At 60.2% G+C, this 20515-nt stretch overlaps 1 protein-coding gene across 4 annotated transcripts in view; it reads right to left on the bottom strand.

The window, feature by feature from the left end:
• Positions 1-2697: 2697 nt before the first annotated feature.
• The window catches only part of TOM1 (target of myb1 membrane trafficking protein), a 46764-nt gene continuing 28946 nt past the window's right edge, over positions 2698-20515 (bottom strand). For 2 of the 4 annotated variants that reach the window (XM_027107489.1, XM_027107487.1), the window contains 10 exons: positions 18330-18446; positions 15433-15566; positions 13757-13790; positions 13256-13349; positions 12399-12519; positions 8462-8537; positions 6045-6083; positions 4606-4665; positions 3690-3729; positions 3333-3610 (listed from right to left, as the gene is read on the bottom strand). In XM_027107489.1, coding sequence (XP_026963290.1) covers positions 3456-3610; positions 3690-3729; positions 4606-4665; positions 6045-6083; positions 8462-8537; positions 12399-12519; positions 13256-13349; positions 13757-13790; positions 15433-15566; positions 18330-18446 — 870 coding nt within the window. In that variant the 3' untranslated portion in view covers positions 3333-3455. Of the gene's footprint in view, positions 3611-3689; positions 3730-4605; positions 4666-6044; positions 6084-8461; positions 8538-12398; positions 12520-13255; positions 13350-13756; positions 13791-15432; positions 15567-18329; positions 18447-20515 lie in introns of all 4 variants that reach the window. The other 2 variants (XM_027107488.1, XM_027107490.1) reach the window with 2 other exon arrangements.

The following is a 20515-nucleotide window of genomic DNA, read 5'->3' as shown; positions in this document are numbered from 1 at the left end:
GCAGGCCTCACCTCACTAGCCTTGGGTCCTGGTCAGAGGCCCTCCCCGGCCTCCTAGCCCCTGTCACTTGGCATTAGTCTCCCTTTCCTTCATTTCAGAGAAGGTGGCACGTTTGCAACTTACACCTGTCTATATTGCCCCCTTCCCTCCACGTGACCCATTCACCAGGCCCATTCACCTCTGTATTCTCAGCACCTAGAACCATGCCTGGTGCGCAGCCGGCGCTCCTACCCACACGCAGCAAAGAACAGGTCACTGGGCAACTTTAGCCATTCACAGGCCACGAGCCCCTGCAGCCACCGACTGAGGGTTCCCTGGCTCGCCGTCACTCACCTGGAGGAGGGGCAAGCAGAGGGGAGAGGCAACGGTGCCAAGGGGAACAGGTCCCGCTTTTCCCTTACTTAGGGTGTGACTGGTCCTGGCGTACCCCGGCCTCAGTTTCCCACTTGTAAGCAGTGGTCAAAACCATCAACCCCGCAGGACCGTTGTGAGGCATGGAAAGGCCCAGGCCAGGTAGGGCCCAGAGCAGGCATGTGGTGGGGATGGAGGGGAGGACCTGGGAGAGCTGGGGAGCTGCAGGGAAAGGGGAGAGGCCCCCAGTCTCCCAGGGGTTCAGGTCAGGTCCCAGGACAGATGGCTGGAATGGCCATGCAAGCAGATGGCACACCTGTCTGAGCTCAGCGGCGCAGCGCGCCCCACTGCGCATGTGTGAGCACGAGTGGCGGCCGTCCAGCCTAGCCAGTGGTGGGGGTGGGCAACCCACCGAGTACCCCCACAGTCCTCTCGTCTGACTGCCAGGTGCTGCCAGCCTCATGATACAGGTGCACATTGTGAAAAAGATGGTCACCAAAGCCAGGTGCTTTAGGGACCTTCACAGGCTACGTAGAGTCAAGCACAGACGTCGGCTCCGGCTCCAGACGCTGGTGGTCTGGTGTGTGGTGGCTGGCCGTCGGCCAGAAGCGGCCAGAAGCGGCCGGGGAAGGGGCCTCTGGAAGCGACCTGCTGTCATGAGTGCTGACGGGAGGAGGCGGCCGGGCCAGCAAGATAAAGCAGACTGGGGAGTCGGGCTGCGGTCCCCAGCACCCAGCCGCCTCTGCGTGACCTAAAGCAGAAGACGGCGGGGGTGCTGGTGGCCGTGTGACAGCACGGTACACCAGGTTGGGCTTCTTCCCAATTTTGAGTCCCAGCAGCCTCGGCAGGGCTGGCAAGGCTCCACCACCTCGGCACAGGCGTCACTGCTGAGTAACTAGGCAAAGCTGGACCGTGTCCAGGAGATGCTTAATACCTCGTTAAAACCACTGCCTTCCCCTTGCCTGGGCGGACACAGCTAACTTACGCAGGACGTAGGCGGTAACCTTGAGTTTGGACCAGCTGAGCTTGTTATGACTGACGGGTGAGGGCCCAGGGCGCCTCCGTCTCCTGAAAAGCTGTCCGACCAGGCCGATGGCTGGCTACCCAGGGGACAGTGATATGGCTGCTCCCCTTGGGCAGGGGTGGCGGGGAGAGGAAAAAAAGGTGGTTTAGGTTGGGGAAATGGGTCAGATGTCACGTTCAGCCGCCTTTCCTCCAGGCTGGTTCCTCTGCAAAGCTCTGAATCTCGGCCTAGACGATAAGGCCCCTCCTCCCTGCTTAGGGGATGGACAAGCCTCCCGTCCCCGTCCCGTCCCGTCCGGTTGTACCCGCCTCCCAGCTGCTTCCCTTGCCCCAGCTCCACCTGGAGGGCTGGCTGAGCCTGGTCTCCTGTGTGCACGGCTCTAGGCCATGCCTCAGAACGCATGTACAGCCCACCTGCTGCTGATGGGAGCTGGGGGCTGCTCGGAGACCCAGGTGAGCCCCACTCCAGCTGCCCAGGGCCCCTGGACCCAGGCATTCAGACTTCTGCTGTCCTTCATGGGCTGACCTTTCAGGCACATCAACTGTTGCAGCCCCCTTCCCTCCCACCACCGAGTGCTGGGCCAGGGGGCACCAACGTGCCTCAAGCAGTGGCTCCTGGGGAGCCTGGTGTGAAGATCCCAGACCAGAAAAGGTGGTACCCCGAGACCTGGGGTGGCTGAACTGCCATGGAGATAAGAACCGACACCCGCGCCTGACCTGTGTGCCCAGGCAGCCACGCTGAGCCTCAGTGCTGTCATCTGCAAAATGGGGACGACGCACTGATGCGTGAGGAAGTGCCCAGCACCTGAGAAACAGCTGCACCTGGGGTGGCTCACATGACCCACTGAGTCACAGACTCAGTCTCTGTACAACAAGATGCAACTCGGCTCCGCCCCGGGCTGTCGAGACGATTCCACGAGCCCACGTAGAGCCTGGTACAGCGCCTGGCACCTAGGCCTCAGACGGGATGGCCGTATCCTCCCTGCAGGCTCCCTGCCCCACCATCCCCACACCTGCTCCGTCTCTGTGATCACAGTGCTACTGCTGCTGGGCAGGAGCCGGCCTGAGTGCGGACGGCAGTGTGAGGTGCTGAGGACGCAGACGCGTCACTCGTGGAGAGCAATGGGGCCACTTGGCAGGCAACGCGTGGCTGGAGCCTGTGCTGGTGTGAGCTGCGGCTGGGTGCCCAGGCCTGTTGCTGCACCTGCTTCGCCTGCAGATGCCCATCTCATGGGTGGCCCCCAGCCCAGCCCAGCCCAAAGGAGTCCCTGCCTCTGGCGAGGCCAAGAAGTCACCTCCTCCTGGAGACTGAACACTGCTAGCAGGATGCTTTTCTACCTTTAATTGGGGATACAAAAGGCACCTCTCCCAGGACAAGATGATCAACCAACAGGTGCGGAGGCCCAGTGCCTGGTGGAGCCCTGCGTGGGAGGAACAGAGGAAGGCCGGAGGGCGAGGAAGTGGAGGTCGTGGGGGCCACAGGTGCCCCAGGCATCCCTGGAAGCCTCCCCTGGCGGCCTGGGCCTGGCGAGGTCTCCCCCCACCACGTGCAGCTTCATATCTGGACAGCGTGCGCTCAGCAGAGGGCCACACGCCCTGCCCTCGACAACTGGCCAAAGCCTTCGGGCTCCAAGGCAGGGCCTGCGGAATGGACCTGAGGCTGCGACAGAAACTTCTGCTGTCTCCAGCCCACGGCCAGGCCTCAACTGTCAGTGTGGGCTCGGAAGAGGGCTCCTCTGGGCACGGGTCCAGGGAGGGGCAAGGGGGACTCACGCTGGGGCAACCAAGCAGCCGGCCTTGTCTGTCCCGGGGCCTCCGGGTTCTCAGCCAAGTCGCAGTGGTCAGCTGGGGTGGGAGGGGAGGCAGGGGTGTCCAGGGTTCCGAAGTGCAACTGACCTGTTCCCCCAATTCATCCGGCTGCCCCCCACACCCCCAGGCAGCGCGGCCCCAACCTCAAGGGGGAGAGAAGGGCATACGTAACAAGCCCCCCCAGAGCAGTCGTGACGCTGAAGGAGAGACAGGTCCCCGCGCGGGGTGTGGGAGCAGCGGGGGCTCGGGATGCAGGGTGCCAGACCCCACACTCATAAGGCAAACAGCACGTCGTCATCCTTCTCCTGGGTCTTCTTTCGAGGGGCACTGCCAGGCGGGGGACCCGGGGGCCCCTCGGCGGAGGGGCTGGAGACGTTGGGCAAACGGTCGGCCACTTTGGCTCGTTCTTCCAGGAACTTGTCAAATTCTGGAGGAACGAGAGGGAGGCTGCGGGTGGGCTCGGAGGCTGGAGCGGGGCAGGGGTGGGCAGGGCTGAGGTCTACTACCTTCACTGGTGACGCCCTTGGGCTCCTCCGCCTGGTTCCCCTGAGAAAGCAGAAGGTGAGGTTAGCTGCGGCACTGCGGAGCAGGCTGGGGCGCAGGCTGCTGGCCCCGCGGGGTGCAGACCTCGGCCCCACCCCTTCCTGAGCCCCGGCCTTGGCCCCTGGACTTCTCTGAGCTTCGCTTTTCTGCTTGGCGGCACTCACAGGGCTGTCGGGAAGCTGTAACAGAGGAGTACTTGCAGAGGGCCAGGCGCAGGGTAGGGTGCCCGGGGGGCCCCTGACAATCGCTAGTCCCTTCCTTCCGGTGTCTAGAGGGGTGGGCAGACTCGCCCCATGGTGGAAAGGCTGACACCCAAGCCTGAGGCCACACATGCTCACGCTGGGGGCTGGGGAGCGGATAAGCCTTCACCCACCAGATGAAACGGATGGACCTTCTCCTGACCTCGGGCAGAAACATGGTCTTGGCCACTTGCAGAAGGCCCTTGATCCTTGGTGCCAAAAATTGGGGGGGCGGCTCTGGAGACTGCCGCTCACAGGGGGCAGTGGGGCTCTGGAGACTGCCGCCCCCCACCGCGGGCGTGGCATCCCTCGCAGCTGTCTATCAGCCTCCTGACCTGCACGAGGGGGCTGCCGAGCTCAGTGCTCCCATGGTCCCGGCTGCCCTCGGCCCACCTGTCCTGCTCACAGTGGGACCTCGATCGGCAGCAGGCTCAGGGGAGGGAAGGCCCCAGAGGCTGCGAGGGGTGCAGGGCCGGGCCCTCCTCTAAAGGGAAGAGCCGGGGGAGCGGCAGGGGAGGGGACACCAGCCCCGCTAACGCCCTCTCCTCACCGGTCGCTCATCCTGACCCCACCCCCCGTCACCTCCTCATGAGACAACAGGAGCCCCGGGTCAGGTGAGTGAGGAGGGGGCCGGACTTACCACGTCCGTGGACAGCCACTGCTCGATGTCTTCCATGAGGCAGGCCTGGGTGACGGGGATCTGGAGGGAAGGGCAGCGGGTGAGGTCAGTGCACCTCGCCGGTCTGGGGCCCACCGGCCGCGGCCTGGGGCAGTTGCCCACCCCTGGGACTCCTTCCTCATGCGATGGGGCCAGTCGGACCTGCCCTGCGCTCCCGTCCCCGGCAGTCCCTCCAGGATGGCTCCTGCCCAGCTGCCTGGGACCCCAAGTTCTGCCCGCTGTGCCAGGCTGTGGGCAAGGGGGAGGCGGGGCCAGCAGGCTGAGCAGGGGATGGGGAAGGGCTCCTGACAGCTGGAGCAGGGCCACGAGGAGAGAACGGACCCCTGGCTCCTACAGGCCAAGGGTGCGGGCTTGGTGCGCAAGCCCAGGGCCGGGACCAAGCACAGGTGCTCAGGGGCATCTGACACAAGAATATTCACAGCCCAGGGAGCGGCCAGCCAGCAAGGCTGAGGCAGGGGGCACGACTGCAGGCTGTCCCCCTACACCTCCGCAGACTCAGCGTTCGTGGTGGAAGGGGGCAGAGGTGGGCCGGGACAGAGGGAGGGGCTGAGACCACCAGACGAGGCCAGGCCGGTGCACCCCAAGGGGCTGCGGCTATGCACGGGGACACGGCACTGTGGCTCCACCACACAGGCTCCTGCACAGAGGCGGGGGGCTGAGGGCTGGACTGGGGCAGGGCTGGGGCCTGGGGGCTTCCCACGCGAAATGCGTCTACAGCGGGAGAATCCAGCTGGAGGTCAGGGGCACAGACTCTGGGATCAGAGAGACCAGACGCTGGCCGGACCCCTGCGACTCGGTGCAGGTGACTCAGCTTCTCTGACCCTCACTTCGCTCATCGTTAGAGAGGATGACAGTACCTACCGTCCAGGTCCAGATCGCTGTGAGGATTAAACGAGACGAGGGAGCTAAAGAGCTCAGCACAGCGCCCAGCACAGCGCAGGTGCTCGGGGAAACGCGCTTACCACTCAGCTACTTTGGGAAACAGAGGGAGAGCGAGTCTTTCTCCAACCAAAGCCAGGTCAGTCCCCAAGCCCCGTCCTCAGCACCGAGGGCCCCAGGGGGCAGCAGGAGCACCCAGAGAAGAGGCAGGAGCTGACTTCCCAGCAGCGGCAGCAGTGACTTCTCTGGGCTGCCCGCCTCAGCCCCCTCTGCAGGCACTTGGCCCAAGCCCAGGAGAGCCCCGGTCGCCTCTCGGCTGCCACAGGGGCTGCCTGGGCCTTGCTTCCGAGGCAGCACCGAGGGGCTGTGGAAGCGAGAGCAGAGGGAGCCGGACCATGCTGGGTGGGCACCGGCAGGCCCTTGGCTGCCCACCCTGCTCTCCTCTGGTTCTGATGGACAGTACCGCCTGGGGGGGCCCCCTGCGAGTGTGCCCGGCCCCTCCTCTCCGTGCCTGGTCTCACCATCCAGTCACTGAGGCTCTTCTCACTGCCGCCTCCCATCTGGGTGAGAGAGGGTCACGCTGAGGGTGGCGGGAAGGCCAGGGCCAGGGCCACCGGTGTGCTGGGGGCCTCCTCCAGCAGGGGCCTGCTACCGCCTCAGGAGCCTCTGTGCGCGCATGTGCGTGCGCACGCACCCATGCTTGTGCTGGGCTGGTGGGCGGTAAAAGGGGACAGCAAGCAGCAGAGGGCGTCTCCCTGTGGGGACTCCGGAGTCCTGGATGGGCAGGGCAAAGCTTCTCCCCTACTCTTCACCCCAAGGGTCCCTGGGGGTGGGGAGCTGAGCAATCCTGGGATGGTGGAGTAGGAGCCATTAGCCCCTCACTGGTTCTCAGGGGATTCTGATGGGCACCCAGGGTTAGGAGCATTGCTCTACCCGGTCCCCTCATGTTTACTGATGGGCAAAGAGGAGATCCCTAGGGCCCCAGAGCAGACCGACAGTGGAGGAAGCCTCGGGTCCTGGCTCCCAGCCCATCACCCTGTGACTGCCTTCCCCGCCTGGACAGACCCAGCCTGGGGACTGTCACATGCCATCCAGCATCCCCACCTCCCAGGACTCACTAACCCCGGGGGGCAGCCACTGGCTGCCCACAGAGTCGGCACTTGATTCCATTCTGTACATTGCTGCCCGGGATCATGTTCTGACAACCGAGAGGGAGAAAGCCTTACCCCCCAGCCAGACGTAAGCACCTCGGAGCAGATGTTTATGACCTGGTTTTAAGGAAGTCACACTCTGATTTGGTGGAAGTCACTTAAATCTCCCAAGTCGTCAGAGATGAACGAGCAGAACTTAGCCAGCGCCTGCTTTTCTGCAGGCAGTGGTGTGTGCGTGTTTCTGCCCCGTGGCCGCCTGCCAGGTGGGGCAGCAGTCAGGAGACCTGCATCTACTGCTCCTCATGCCCTTGCGTTGCCATTTCTGTGTGCCCCTGGGCAAGTGACACCCGTCCTGGGCTGCAGCGGTCAGCACAGCCGGGCTATTCGGTCAGCCTCCGCCCATGGGAGGCAGGTGGCGTGGGAGGGAAGGGCTTCCCGAGTGTCCTGATTCATATGGAGTCCTGGAGCCAGAATGATGGCCCCTGGGAAAGGAAGGCTGAGCAGCAGGGGAGCACCTCTGCTCTTTAGAGCTCCACAGGCCGTCTGGGGTTCTTGTTACCAGCACTGGCTTCCAAGCTGGACAGACCGACAGCTGTGAGATCATGGGCAAATGACCTCAATTCTAAGCCGTGGTGTTCTCCTCTGTGACTGGGAAAAACCACACTGCAGTGATGTAAAGGTTAAAAGCTTCACTGCGTGCCGGGCACTGTGCTAAGGATGTGACATCTGTGGTCTCACTTAACCCCCCCTCTGTAATTAACCCCTCATCTGTAAAAGGGGATACCTTAAGGGTTTGTGTGATGACTCACTCAGTAAGCTGGGGTCGCAGGGTGCTTAGCACAGGGCACAGGCTCAACGAATGACTGCTTACGAAGAAAAATGGTGGGAGGCTCTGAGACCGGGGCGGGAACGCGCTCTGCGTGGCAGCAGGTCCACAGCGCACAGGAGGCACCTGAGTCCTTGCTGGTCCCACCTCCACAGTGTTCCAGGTCTTGCCCTGTCTGACTTGGGAATGACTCCCAGGATGCTGGGGACGCCTCTGGGGAGTCGCTGGGGATCCCTCCTGCACCCCCTGCCCCGCGCCCCACTCCAAAAGACTGGGCAGCTTCCACGGCCTCCTGACCGCTCTCCCAGCTTCCAGGCTGGGTCCTTCTAAAATGGAAGCCAGATGAACGTTCCCCTCTGCTCAAGACTGCTCAGGGCTCCCACCTCACGTGGCATAAACCCAGTCCTCCCAGTCGGGCTCCGAGCACCCAGTCCCACCTCAGCCTCTGAAGCCCTATGCTGTCACCAACCCTCTCCTCTGCCACGCTGTTCACTGCCCCTGCATCTCCAGCTCCCAGGTCCTGCACTTTCTAACCACCTCCCAAGGAGCTACTCAGCCCACTTACTGGGACAGAGATTCTCTCTTCCCTACAGGCACCCAGAAACAAATTCAAAGGTGCGAGAACTGTACTTGGAGCCCTTGCGAGGGGGAGGGGTCGCCCACAGCGTCTGCTCGGTGTGGGCACGTGGCTGTCACGCCACACGGCCCAGGAGTTAAATGCAACAAAAATGGCGCCCTTGGGTGCCGCCCTGTGGTCTCAGGGTCTGTTCTCCCGTCCACCTCTGTCCACACTCCTGCAGACGACAGGTCTCTGGAGGGGCAGTGAGGCCGAATACTGACTCAGCTCCCAGCTGCCCTCTCAGGCTGCCTATTATAAACCACCGTGGGCATCGCTGGGCAAGCATCCCCCGGGCCTCCTTCTGGACGGGCCCCAGGGTGGCGGCAGGGCCCCTCTGCTTACCGCTCCGGTGCTCTGCTGCCGGGCATCCAGGGCTCCAGCCAGGCCATCTGTTGCTTGAGGGGCTTCGTATTTTACCCTGAAACACAGAGGCCACCGTGGCCATTACATGCCGCCCTTGCCTTACCAGGCATGCCAGCTGACGTGAGGACACAGGCGGCTGAGTGGGGATGAGCTGGACTCACAACCCGTGTGGACTTGGGACGTGCCTGGGCAGGGGCGGCTCAGACCTCAGGAAGTGTGCCAACTCTGCAGGCCTGCCTGAGGATGGTAGGAAGGGTCTCATTTCCTGCCTTTGGGAACCGGGATCAGACGTGTGACCCGCATGACAGGCAGAGCAAGGCTGGAGAGGGGAGGGAAGGTGCTGGGGGCCAAAGACCAAGACCACCAACCTCCTGTGACCAGATCTGGATGAGAAATAGCGTCACTGACCCCACAGCCATAGAGAATTTGCATCTAGACCCTTTTCCGAGCTGCTCCCATTCCATAATTTCAGAAATCGTGGTTCTGTGCAAGGCTGCATTTGAATGGGGGAATCCCATTCTGCAGCTGAAAACAAACGTGCAGACTACGGGTGAGGGTTCTGAATGTCCTCTGGGGGAGGCCTGCCGGCGGGTACTGGGAGGAAATTGGAGCTGATACCACAGCTTCCGGGCAGAGGAGGACGGGGAAGGAGATGCCTGTGGTGTCTGAGGTGAGGTTCCAGGGGGGCGAGAGAATAAACCAGATGTGGGACTGGGTGCTAACGAGGGGGCTGGGTGTCTCTCTGACTGCTACAGAGGGGACGTCCAGGGGAGGCTTTGGGGACTCAGCTCCGGCACTGGGAAAGAGCAGGTATCCTCGCCCTGAGCCACTGGCGGAGAGGAGGTGAGACCGGGTCAGTCATTGAGGCACAGACGAGGGCACGGAATTCTAGCCTCAACAGGAAAGCCGGTAAGGATAGAGATGAGGGCTCTTCTTCCAGGTGGGGCGGGCTGGGGAGCATCTCACCCTCTGCTGGAGCCAGGGCTGGTCCAGCTCGAGGCTTCAGGAGCCGAGACCATAGCACGTGTGACTCTCGTAACGCCAACCTGCCCTCCTGGGGACTGGGTAGACTGGCACTTAAACAGGCCTCTTGAGGAAAAGCCCCAAATTCTCAGGCAGCCTCTCTGAAGGGCAGCCGTCCGCTACTCCCACAGGACCTGGAGGCAGCCGGGAGAGCGCGCTCATCAGAGCTCACCGCCCCCCACCCCCCAACGACTGGCGCCCATGCAAGTGGGCTGCGGCCAAGCCCTTCTGGAGGGCAGCTTCGCACCCCCGGCTAATTGGGGCAACAGGAGCTGGCGAGGAGGAGGAGATGCCGAAGCCTGAGCAGCGCATCCTGACCCGGGGAGGCCCGCTGACTCTGGGGTGGAAGTGGCCGTGCACCTAGGATACAGTGGGTGCGCTGTGGGGAAAGGCAGGGATGAGGCATGTCCAGCCCCAGGAATGGACAGAAAACGACGATGCCCTTCATTCAAAAGAACCAGGTGTTCCTTCCTAATTACTCCCCACCATCTCGGCTTTTCCATCTCTCTCCTTCTCTCATACAGCCCCCAAGGCCAAAGCCTGGTCATCCCTGGGGGCCGTGCCTGCAGTGGTGGGACCCACACGACGCACACGGGACTGCCAGCCCTGTGCCCGGCGCAGGAGGGAGGAGGGCCACCCGGCAGGTGGTCTCGGTGAGGCTGAGGGGCAGGGGCTGGACCCGGGGCCACTTGGGGTGACACTTGTCAGTGCCTGAAGAAGACACAGCGGCACTGGGGAGCAAGTGAGCGTGGAAGACGTTGAGAAAGAGAGCACCCTTGGGCTCCCCTGGTGGCGCAGCAGTTAAGAATCCGCCTGCCAATCAGGGGACACAGGTTCGAGCCCTGGTCCGGGAAGATCCCACATGCCACAGAGCGACTAAGCCCACGAGCCACAACTACTGAGCCTGAGTGCCACAACTACTGAAGGCCACGCGCCTAGAGCCCGTGCTCCACAACAAGAGAAACCACCGCAACGAGAAGCCTGGGCACCGCAACGAAGAGTAGCCCCCGCTCGCCACCTAGCCTGCATGCAGCAACAAAGACCCAACGCAGCCAAAAATAAAAATAAATAAATTTATTAAAAAAAAAAAGAGAGCACCCTTGCTTCTGGCCAAACCTGGCTAAGGCGACTCTAACTCTGCTCACCCAGATGTCCCCATGGCTCTACTTGGCATCCTGAGTGGAAGAGCCTGGTCAGCTGGTGAGGCCGTGACTGTGCCAGCCGTGGTCGGCACAGGCCAGAGGGAGGCATGGGGCAGACACTTGGTGGGCAGAAGAGGTCTTGGAGGGTTCAAGAGCCCCAGGGTACAGGGCAAGGTGGGGAGTCCAAAGGCCAGCCAGGTGACCAGGGCTAGAAGACCCAGCTGATGCATCAGAGAGGGACGGCCAGGGAGGCTGGCAAAGCAAAGAGGAGGCTCGGGCACACTCCCATCCCGCAGGGCGCTTTCTGCTGGGGTGGAAACCCCTCCCCAGGGAGGGCCTGCAGGAGGACCCACGACCTGAGACGGTACTTGCTGCCCTCTCAGTACGTCTTCCCTGGCCCCGGCGTCTCACATTCTCCCCTGTCTCTGACCCTTTGCACGTACTGTTCCATGGCCTGAAGTGGTCACCTTGACCTCCCCACTGCGTGGTCCAGTCCTGAGTGCCCTCTGCAGAGCTGCACGCACCTCCTCCGAGTCCACAGTGCTGGGTCCGCCCCTCCAGGACAGCACCCAGCCCTGCACAGCAGCGGTCACTCCCCCCGTGAGACTGCGGGCCCCAGGGGGCAAGCTCGGGTGCGCTTTTCTCTGTTCTTCAGGACCCCGCTCCCCAGAGGAGTGACGGTGCAGCAGCAAACCTCAGCCGGGGTGGGGCTCTCGGGTAGGCTGCCCTCCAGGCTGCAAGTCCCACCAGACTCTAGCCTGCAGCAACACAGCAGCCTCAGTGTGCCCCTAATTCCAAGGTGACCGTGAGCCACTGGTCCCGGAGCACCTGGGCTTGGGAGTACAGGCTCTGCCCCAGCCTAGAGGTGCGGCTCACAGCGCAGGGCTGGTTAGGCTAGTGGGCAGGGCTGCGGGCAGCCTGTCAGGTTCCACCTGGATTGGCCAGGGTGGAGAGGGGATCCCCCTCTTGGTGTCCCCCAAGACACCAGAATGACCACTAGGGAGCCGGGGAGTCTGCTGGGAAGGTCCCTTAATCCAGAGCTTTCCCTGGCTGTACATCCTGGTTGCCCTGGGCTTACAAGCAAAGGGCTGGCAACAACCTCAAGCAGACTACTTCCAGCCCGTGCGGAGCCGGTCCCGGGAAGCTGGCCCTGGTGGGCACTCGGCCGCGTGCCTCGGCTGCTGAAAGCCTCTCCCTGATGGAGATGGACAGTCCCAGAGGAGGACAGAAGCCCAGCTCCAGTGCAGGGCAGGCAGACTTGGGTGGGGTAGCAGGACTTCTCTGGCCGGTTACGGAACAGCAGAAATGACTGGACCAGCCCCCGAGGGCTTGGTACACAGCCTACAGTGCAGTGGAGAGCAGGGCTGGGCTGGAGGCACTGTGTTTTGGAACCAGACGGCCCTGGGTTCCCAACCTAGTGCCTCCAAACGTTAGCTGCCTGACCTGGGGCAAATGACCCAGCCCCTCAGTGTCTCGGTTTCCTCATCTGAGCGGATCATGTAGGATCCTGGCACCTAGCTGGTCATCAACCTTCAGGCATCCCTCCCCCCATCCATCGCTGCCTGTAGGGCACAGGGTTCCCCGGGCCTCCCAGGATTGGCTCGGGGGAAAGAACTCTGCTATCCTGAGGGGGTGCAGGCAGGGGCTGGTGTGCCCACCAACAAACTGGGCTCAGGGACCTGGAGAGAGGCCCCCCCCTGATAGGGGGCGACCCAAACTGCAGGGGCCCAGGGCGGGGCCCGGCCACTCACTCTTTGCGTTGGTCAGCCAGTGAGCTGCCCCGTGTCAGCGCAAACATGTCAAACTCATCTTCCAGGCGGCCAGAGGTCTCCAGAGACTGCAGGCCAGCCCTCACGCTGCTGGAGCCCAGGTCTGTGGGGACAAAGAGGCCACGTGAAGGGTCTGCCTGGCTGTCCTTGGACACTGAGCCGTGGCTGAGCTGCTCCCTGCCAGGCCCAGGTCGGTTCTGGAGAAGCAGCGTGGCCTGGAGTGGTGGTGGGGTCGGGGTGCGTATGGACGGAGCAGGCCACCTGCTGGCTGAGGGACCAGGGGCAAGTCACTTCCTCTCTCTCAATTACTTCCAAGGGCTTGGCGTCAAGCAGGCAGCCAATAACGCTCATCATGGTGACGACGGTGGCAATGGCTAACGCTTACCAGGAGAGCACTGTGGGCCTGGCCCTGGTCTAAGCCCGCTCTGTGCAGAAGCTTACCCAGGCCTCACGATGACCTGTGAGCAGGGCCCATTCCTGCCCGTTACAGAGGAGGAAAAGGGCCCAGGATGTCCAAGTGACGTGCCCAGGTTCACCAGATGATTCAGGCCGGGGGAAATTCACGGTGTTGATGGGAAATCACACAACAGTGGGATTTCTGAGATCTGAGGGGGCTCAGGAGTTGTGAGACTGCAAGGGAGGGTCCCCTGTGTTTTGTCCTGGCCGCTCAGCCTTGCAGAAAGATTCAGCACTGGACCCTGGCGAGGAGGGGTCTGGGCCAAGATTCTGCTGTTGGCACTCCAGCTGCAACTGTGTAATGGGACGGCACCCCCAGAGCTGCAGGGGTGTCCGCAGTATGTAAGGTACCCTCAGCCCAGAAACCCGCACGCTGCACTTACTCATTCCCGCCAGCTGGGACGAGAGGCTGCTGGTGGCTGCAGGGTCAGGGCCCATGTCGATCAGGTCAGCGGCCACCTCGGCCTCGCTTGGGGCCTGGGGGCAGGGGAGAGGCCACCGTCATCCTCCCAACCTGACCTGCAGCCTCATTCCCTTCTGTCCTGAAGCACTGGCGCCTTCATTCTTTGCCTGAGGATCTGTCACCAGTAATACCCCCCACACACACACACCCCCCGTCCCTGCAGCAGTGATTGGGAGTCAGGGAGTCTTGCTCCCTCCCCTTGGCCTATCTAGCTCAGCTGGAGGCCTGGGAGGCTCAGAAGACCCTGGGGCATCAGCTGGCGGCAGAACCTTATCCACCCTAATGGCACAAGGACATAAAAACTGAGCAGGGGCCCCGTTGGAGATTCTGGCTAAGAAGGCACATCCCAACCAGGATACCTGGGGAGGGAAGTGGGCCCAGCCCTCCTTCTTCCCATTATCACGGAGAAGCAGCCTCTTACCTTGGCGGTCTGGCCTGTTCGGAAGCGTTCAAACCTATGAGACAGAAAAGACCTGAGTCAAAGAGAAGGACTGGGTGGCCCCTTAGCACAGCCAGGCCAGAGCTTTTCCCACTGCAGGTCTCAAAACCAACAGAGTGGGTCACAAACAGGGTGATGACACGGCCTGGTTTACCCTGGACAGATCCAGTTTATGCCTGCTGCCCCAGGGAAGTATTAGCAGGGCCTGTTTTTCACTTGCAAGTGTCCCAATTAGATTATCAATTATCTGGTCACCTTAGTCACCATTAGCATTAAATAAACAACAGGAATAGACTAACGCAGAAAAGAATACGGGGGTGCGTGCACACAGCAAAGGTAAGTACTGGTTTTTGGAACTTGTTCGGTAACATACATTTGCGTGTGTGCGTGTGTGCGTGTGTGTCTCTAAAGCGGTGTAAGGAAGACACACTGCTTTTTGGAGCCATTTAAAACCGCCCTAGACAGGTCAAGGGGCTGGTGGGCAGACTGAGGACTTCGGTCTGAGATCTGTTCCTGCCTGGCCCCGTCCCTCACTGTGTGACCTTGGGTAAATCACCTCACTTCTAAACTTCAGTCTCCTGTCTACTAATAAGCAGGTGACAGTGGAACCTGCCTCCCAGGTGTGAGGATCAAGCGAACCACCCAACAAACGTAAGGTCTGATGAATAGGCGTCAGAGGGGTCCCAGTCACCCCTAGATCGGGCCCTTGGGCCACCTCACGGCCCACACGGCAAATGGCAGGGGCTCTTAGTCCCACCAGGTCAGCGAGCAGGAGAGGCCAGGGAGCCGTGGCCTGCCACAGCCCCGCCCCCTCACCTGATTCAGAATCACTCAGCAAGTGTTTGCTGATGGATAAAAACACGAAATGAACCAGTGGCTGGAGGCGGCTGGCATAACTAGTACCCTGTGCCAGACAGCCTGACCACCGAGTGCTTTATAGGCATAACCGCACGGCCCTCAGTTATCTACAAGGAATCAGGAGCTCCGTTTTACAGGTTCAGAGGAAGCGTGGGGGACATCATTTCTGCAGGCCCAGCACCTCTCCCTGCCTTTATAACAGCACCTAAGTGCTCCTCTGGGGAGCTGCTCCCCCCCTTTCCTGTGATCCCGGCGGGACTGTGGTCAAGGGGGCCTGTCCCCTCCCACACCTGCATCCCACAAGGACACTGAGCCAATCAGAGTTTCTCGTGGGGAGCTGACTCTTGGACAGAATGGTACAAGGTGGGCAAGCGTTTGGAGCCCATGTATTCATGATGACACCCTGGGGTCATGGTCCAGGAGTTTCTGCCCCAGAGGCCCCTGAACTGCCCTGGCATCCGTCCTTCCTGCCCCACTGGGAGGCCTGACTTTTATTCTTCTTTGGATTCTGAAAGCTATCCATTCAATAAAGGCTGTTCTCCTAATGACTTCTTTTTCTGCTTAAGTTAGAAAGCTTAAGCTGTGATCCTGGATGCAGGGACGCAGGCGGCAGGAAAGGAGGTGTGGGGTGAAGGGCGGGCGCTCCTGCCTACGCTGGACGAAGACAGCTGAGGGCATGTGTGCTGGGCAGCTGACCTGGTGTTTGAGAGGGACATGAGAAGTCAGAGGGTGTGAACAGGGGAGAAGGGAAGGAAGAAGGTGGGGCGGCTGGCCTGAGGCAGGGCAGACAGCGGGGCTACCGTTCGTGGCGCAGGAAGACGTTGTTGAGGTTGTCGTTGACGATGAGCAGCTCCTCCGTCAGCTGCTCATTGGCGACGCGGGGGATGAGCTCCAGGACCCGCTGCTGCATGGCTCGGCATGTCCGGTTGAGCTCCTGCCAGGGGAGGAAGTGAGACAACCACGGCTGCTGGACCCGGGGCGAGGCCGTCTCTACTGGACACCTGGCCCTGGGTGCACCTTGGAGGCGGAGAGGTTTCCAGACTGGACTTCAGGTTGCACAGAACAGCTTTTGGGGTTCTACGGACGACCACTGGCATCTCATTTCTAAGTGTTTAGCACACAGGAGACGACCAACATGGGGGCCGTGCTGTGGGTTTAACCTGGCTGTGCGGCCCTCAGGGTGAAGCTCCTGCCCTCACCTCCGCATCGTGGAAAAGTCAAGACTGTGAGGTGGCTGGTGGAACACCTCCCACTTCTCTGGGTGCACTGAGGTTTTTTGTGACCAAAGCATAAAAAATAAACTGGATGATCCAACTATTACCCCAACTCTGAATGTCTGCCTCATTACTCTTTTTTTTTTTTTTTTGCGGTACGCGGGCCTCTCACTGTTGTGGCCTCTCCCGTCGTGGAGCACAGGCTCCGGACACGCAGGCTCAGGGGCCATGGCCCACGGGCCCAGCCGCTCCGCGGCATGTGGGATCTTCCCGGACCGGGCACGAAGCCGTGTCCCCTGCATCGGCAGGCGGACTCTCAACCACTGCGCCACCAGGGAAGCCCTCTAATTTCTTTTTTAATGCTTTTTATTTTGGAATAATTTTAAATTTACAGAGAAGTTGCCAAGATAAGACAGCACAGGGGTCCTTCACCCAGCCTCTCCTTAGTCTGGCATTTGTCAAAACTATGACATTGATGTGGGTACAGTGCTGTTAACTAACTACAGACTTCATTCAGGTTTTACCAGTTTTTCCACTAACGTCCTTTTTTCCTCTGTTCCCACATTGCATTTAGTCACCACGTCACCAAGTGACTCTTAATCAGTTAGTGTTATGTATTTAAACTTGTTTGGGAAAAAGAAAAAAAAATAGAAGCCGAAGCATTTACAGGCTTTTTATTTGTAGGACTGAGTGTTTCCGTCCTCAGGTGCCTGCCATCAGGTGGACAGGGGCCCGGGTCACGGTCCTGAGGTCCCAACAGATGGTCGGGCACTGCTGACGGTGGCCACGCGCCAGCACTTTTCTCCTGGCATCATGAAGACCACTGATTTTGGTTCTTTTCAGACCCTGCTGCCCCCGCCTCCCCCCCAGGCCAGACCCTCTCCCGGGATTTCCTCTCTTGCCTGAGCTGGGGCAGGGCAGGCCCAGGGGACTTCCAACATCCTGCGGGCCTCCCCTCTCCTCCCCCCATGACCAAGCACACCGCAGCTTTGTCCCTACTTCCTTTCCTGCCCCTCTCAAGAGCAGAAGAGCAGCTGGTGGAGCCAGGGTCCTGGGTTCATACCCCAGCTCTGCTGCTGACCAGCCCTGTGACCCTGGGGGCATCCCATGACCTCTCTTTGCCTCAGTTTGCTGACCTGGGATGTGAGGATAACAAGAGTACCTACCTCATGGGGGGGAGGGGGAGGATTAAGTGAGTGAATGTATATCACGTGTCCACATCAGAGCCTGGCACACAGGACATGCTCAGTGTGCATCAGCGGTCCCTGTGTCACCCCTGCCTGCCAGCCAGCCTTCTGAGTCCCCAAAATCGCTCACACCCGCAAGGCCTTGGCTTGGGACACCCAAAATTAACTGCGCTACAGCAATCCTGCCGCTTCCCAACTCACTCAAGCTTCTGTCATTTATTCTTTTTAAAAAAAAAAAAATTTTTTATTTTTGGCTGTGTTGGGTCTTCATTGCTGCACGAGGGCTTTCTCTAGTTGCGGCAAGCGGGGCCTTCTCTTGTTGCGGAGCACGGGCTCTAAGCACACAGGCTTCAGTAGTTGTGGCACTTGGGCTCTAGAGCACAGGCTCAGTAGTTGTGGCGCACAGGCCTAGCCGCTCCGCGGCATGTGGGATCTTCCTGGACCAGGGATTGAACCCGTGTCCCCTTCATTGGCAGGCAGACTCCTACCCGCTGCGCCACCAGGGAAGCCCTGTCATTTATTCTTCATATTCGTGTGTTCACTCAACTGTGAGACTCTGATTTCACTCCCCTCAACCCTGCCCCCTGCTCCCACCATAAGGTAAGGACCCCGGAGCAAGAACACTGTGTCAGCTTGGTCGGGCCCAGGGACAGAGAGATGAGAACAGCCCAGCCTCACCCTCCAGGAATGTGAAGCCCAGCAGGAATGACACAAAATGAGGTGATCATGCCAAGCCCTCTGTCCCCTCACAGGTTCAGGTTGACTCCTGGGCCTCGGGGGTCCCTAGCTTTCTTGGCGTGTCTAGGACTGACCTCTGTGGGGAGGGTGCCTTTCCCCACACACAGCCCCCTCACTCAAGTGGGGCCCCAGCTGGGGGTGGCACCCTGGGGATATCACGTGACATACGGGAGCCCCAGCCTGCAGATCCCGGCTCAGGCCTGCCTGCTAAGTTTCATATTCTGAAAGGTGGACACCTCACCTTCCAGCTTTTCCTCAAGACCACTGATGGGGAGCTATTTGGAACCAGTCACAGGGAGGGTGTTTTACGTGCAAAGCCTTATTTAATACTCGGGTCAAACTTGTACCACAAAAGCAAACTTACCGATGAGGAAACTGAGACAAGAGGGGCTATTCTGTTCAAACCACCAAGTGGTAGAGCCCCGAGTTCCAATCTGATGGAGCCCAAAGTCCCTGGCTTTATCATCTCCCATTGTGACCAAGCGGCTCAGAGTCCGCCATGGAAAGCACCGTGGTGGTGGCGGGGCCGGGAGGCCGAACCGGGCGACTGCTGCTCACCTGTAGCAGCTCCAGGTCTGCCGGCTCCGCCTGGGTGGGCACAAGCTCCGTCAGCATCTCCGACATCACCCTCACGTTCCCGCTCACCATCTCCAGCTCACTGCGCAGCTTCCCGATCTGGAACACACGGTTGGCCCCGCTGAGAGAGGCCGGGGTCTGGAGCCTCTGCCACTCCTGGGACACAGCCTGACACTACCAGCCCGACCTGCCGGCACCCTCTCTAGGCTCCCGGGCCACAGCCCTGCGCCAAGAGGCCCATGGTAGGCTTGCCTTCACCCCCGCTGACCCCCTTACAGAGACGTTAGCAACTGTTACAAGGCGCCCAGTGCAGGGAGAGGCCAGGAGGAAAGAAGCTGAGGGCGGAGGCGGCCCTGAGTGTGGCTGGAGGGCTCTGGCATCTCCTGGGTGCTTGGCGCCTAACAAGGCCCTGGAGGGGGGGGTTCCCCTGAGGGGAGAGGAGGGAGGCCTCCCTCCTAGGAGGACCCGGTTCTGTCTTGCTCCTGGTCCGCTTTGGTGCCCCAGACTCTTCCAAGGATGAGACCCAGTGCCGCCCCCCACCCTGAGTATGAAGCTGAGACTGAGCACTCGTTAAAGGGACGTGAGCAGGTTTTCAACGATCAGAGGGGTCCCAGTCTTGGCTTGGGGAATAGCTGCAAATCAAGTCGCACAGTCTCTGCACTCAGGCGAGGTGGGGAAAGGCCCCTGCTGCGGCGTTTCCTGTCCTCATGGACAACCTGGACACTGTGAATGTCCAGGAAGGGACCAGTGTGGACGTTCCCAAACCCGATCTGGTTGATGAACCCTTTGATCATGGGCTACCTCACGGGTCTAGGATCGAGCAGCCTACGTTTTGGGGAACGCTGGTGCATCCTCAGTTGGCTGAACCAGCTGACTTCAGAATCAGTGTCACCAAATAAATTCACGGCGCCTGCCTGTGAGGGCAGCCACCGTTCTGATCACCTCTAAGGCCCAAGCACTTAATGTATGTTGCCACTTAACCTTGACCATAGTCTCATGAGGAAGGCATCACTGCCCAACCCTTACAGATGAAGAAGTGGGAGTGCAGACACAGGCCCACTACGGTTTGCCAGCAGCTTCCAGACCCGTAAAACGTTTGGTGCATTTGGCCTGTTTAACAAACGCTCCTGGCAGAAGCAAGGGAAAAACAACTGATCCCAAACCCAGCGTGTCCAGGCCAGATGGGACCTAATTACAAGGAGTCTGGGAGTTACATCAGTGCTGCCTGAAAGCCTTAACGTGTCCCAGGAGACGGAAGGGGACTCTGAAATTAAACAGACTACTCGGTCTTGTTTAGCAAGAACCTTCTTCCACTGGACACAATCAGAGTCTTAATCCACACAGGTGCCAGACTCCAGGCAAACTGGTTCAAATTATAACCAGGTGAGATCAGTTTTGGATCCCAGGGTGATTTTACCACTTTTATGCACTTTTAATTATTGGGCCTGTTAGGAAAACGTTTCTAGTAATGTTATTTGTAACTCTGGGGGTTGATTTCTTAACTTGCTATAAGTACAGAGGTTTCTCTTTAGATAGGTTTGGGTATGAAAGGCTGTTGGTAAGTTTATTTGTTAAGACCAAACGATACCGTAGAAGTTTGTAAAACACCTCAAAAGTGGGCACCCCCAGTGTGCAGGCCTCGAGCAACCCCACCATCCACGACTAAGATGACCGTGCACCCAGGAATGCCGGTCATGGCTGTGGATGTCCCTCGTAGGGCGGCGGCTAAGGCTGCCACAAACTGCTCGGGGCCAATGTGCAGGGCGCTGGCCTCACTGGCAGTGGGGAGGGGCCGAGGGACAGGCGGCCTGGTCTGAGGAAGGCAGTCTTGCAAAGCTACTCACGGGGCCCCAGAAAACGAGGCCCAGGCCTGGCCTCCAGGATCTTACACTATGCCTCAAACCTTCTTCTTGGGGCTTGGGGGAAGCATCATGGTGCAAGGCAAGGGTTTAAATTTTTTTCTATACAGATGTTTTAGAAACGTTTTTAGCAAGAACCTCTGTCCAAACGAAATCTTGCGTGAGACCCTGAGCAAACCCCAGCAAGGAAGTGGAGCCGCTGCGGCCGAAGGGCTGCTTGCTGGGTGCTTCCTCTCCCTGGAGCTGCCCGCAGGGCTCCACGGAAGGCACAGTTTGGAGAAGGGCCCAGGTGCAGGACAGAGCCTGCCT

Source organism: Aethalodelphis obliquidens, unplaced genomic scaffold (genome assembly GCF_003676395.1).
Source record: "Aethalodelphis obliquidens isolate GAN/ISIS:26980383/991018 unplaced genomic scaffold, ASM367639v1 scaffold8, whole genome shotgun sequence".
Taxonomy (NCBI): Eukaryota; Metazoa; Chordata; class Mammalia; order Artiodactyla; family Delphinidae; genus Aethalodelphis; species Aethalodelphis obliquidens.
This window is presented reverse-complemented; position numbering and strand designations above follow the sequence as displayed.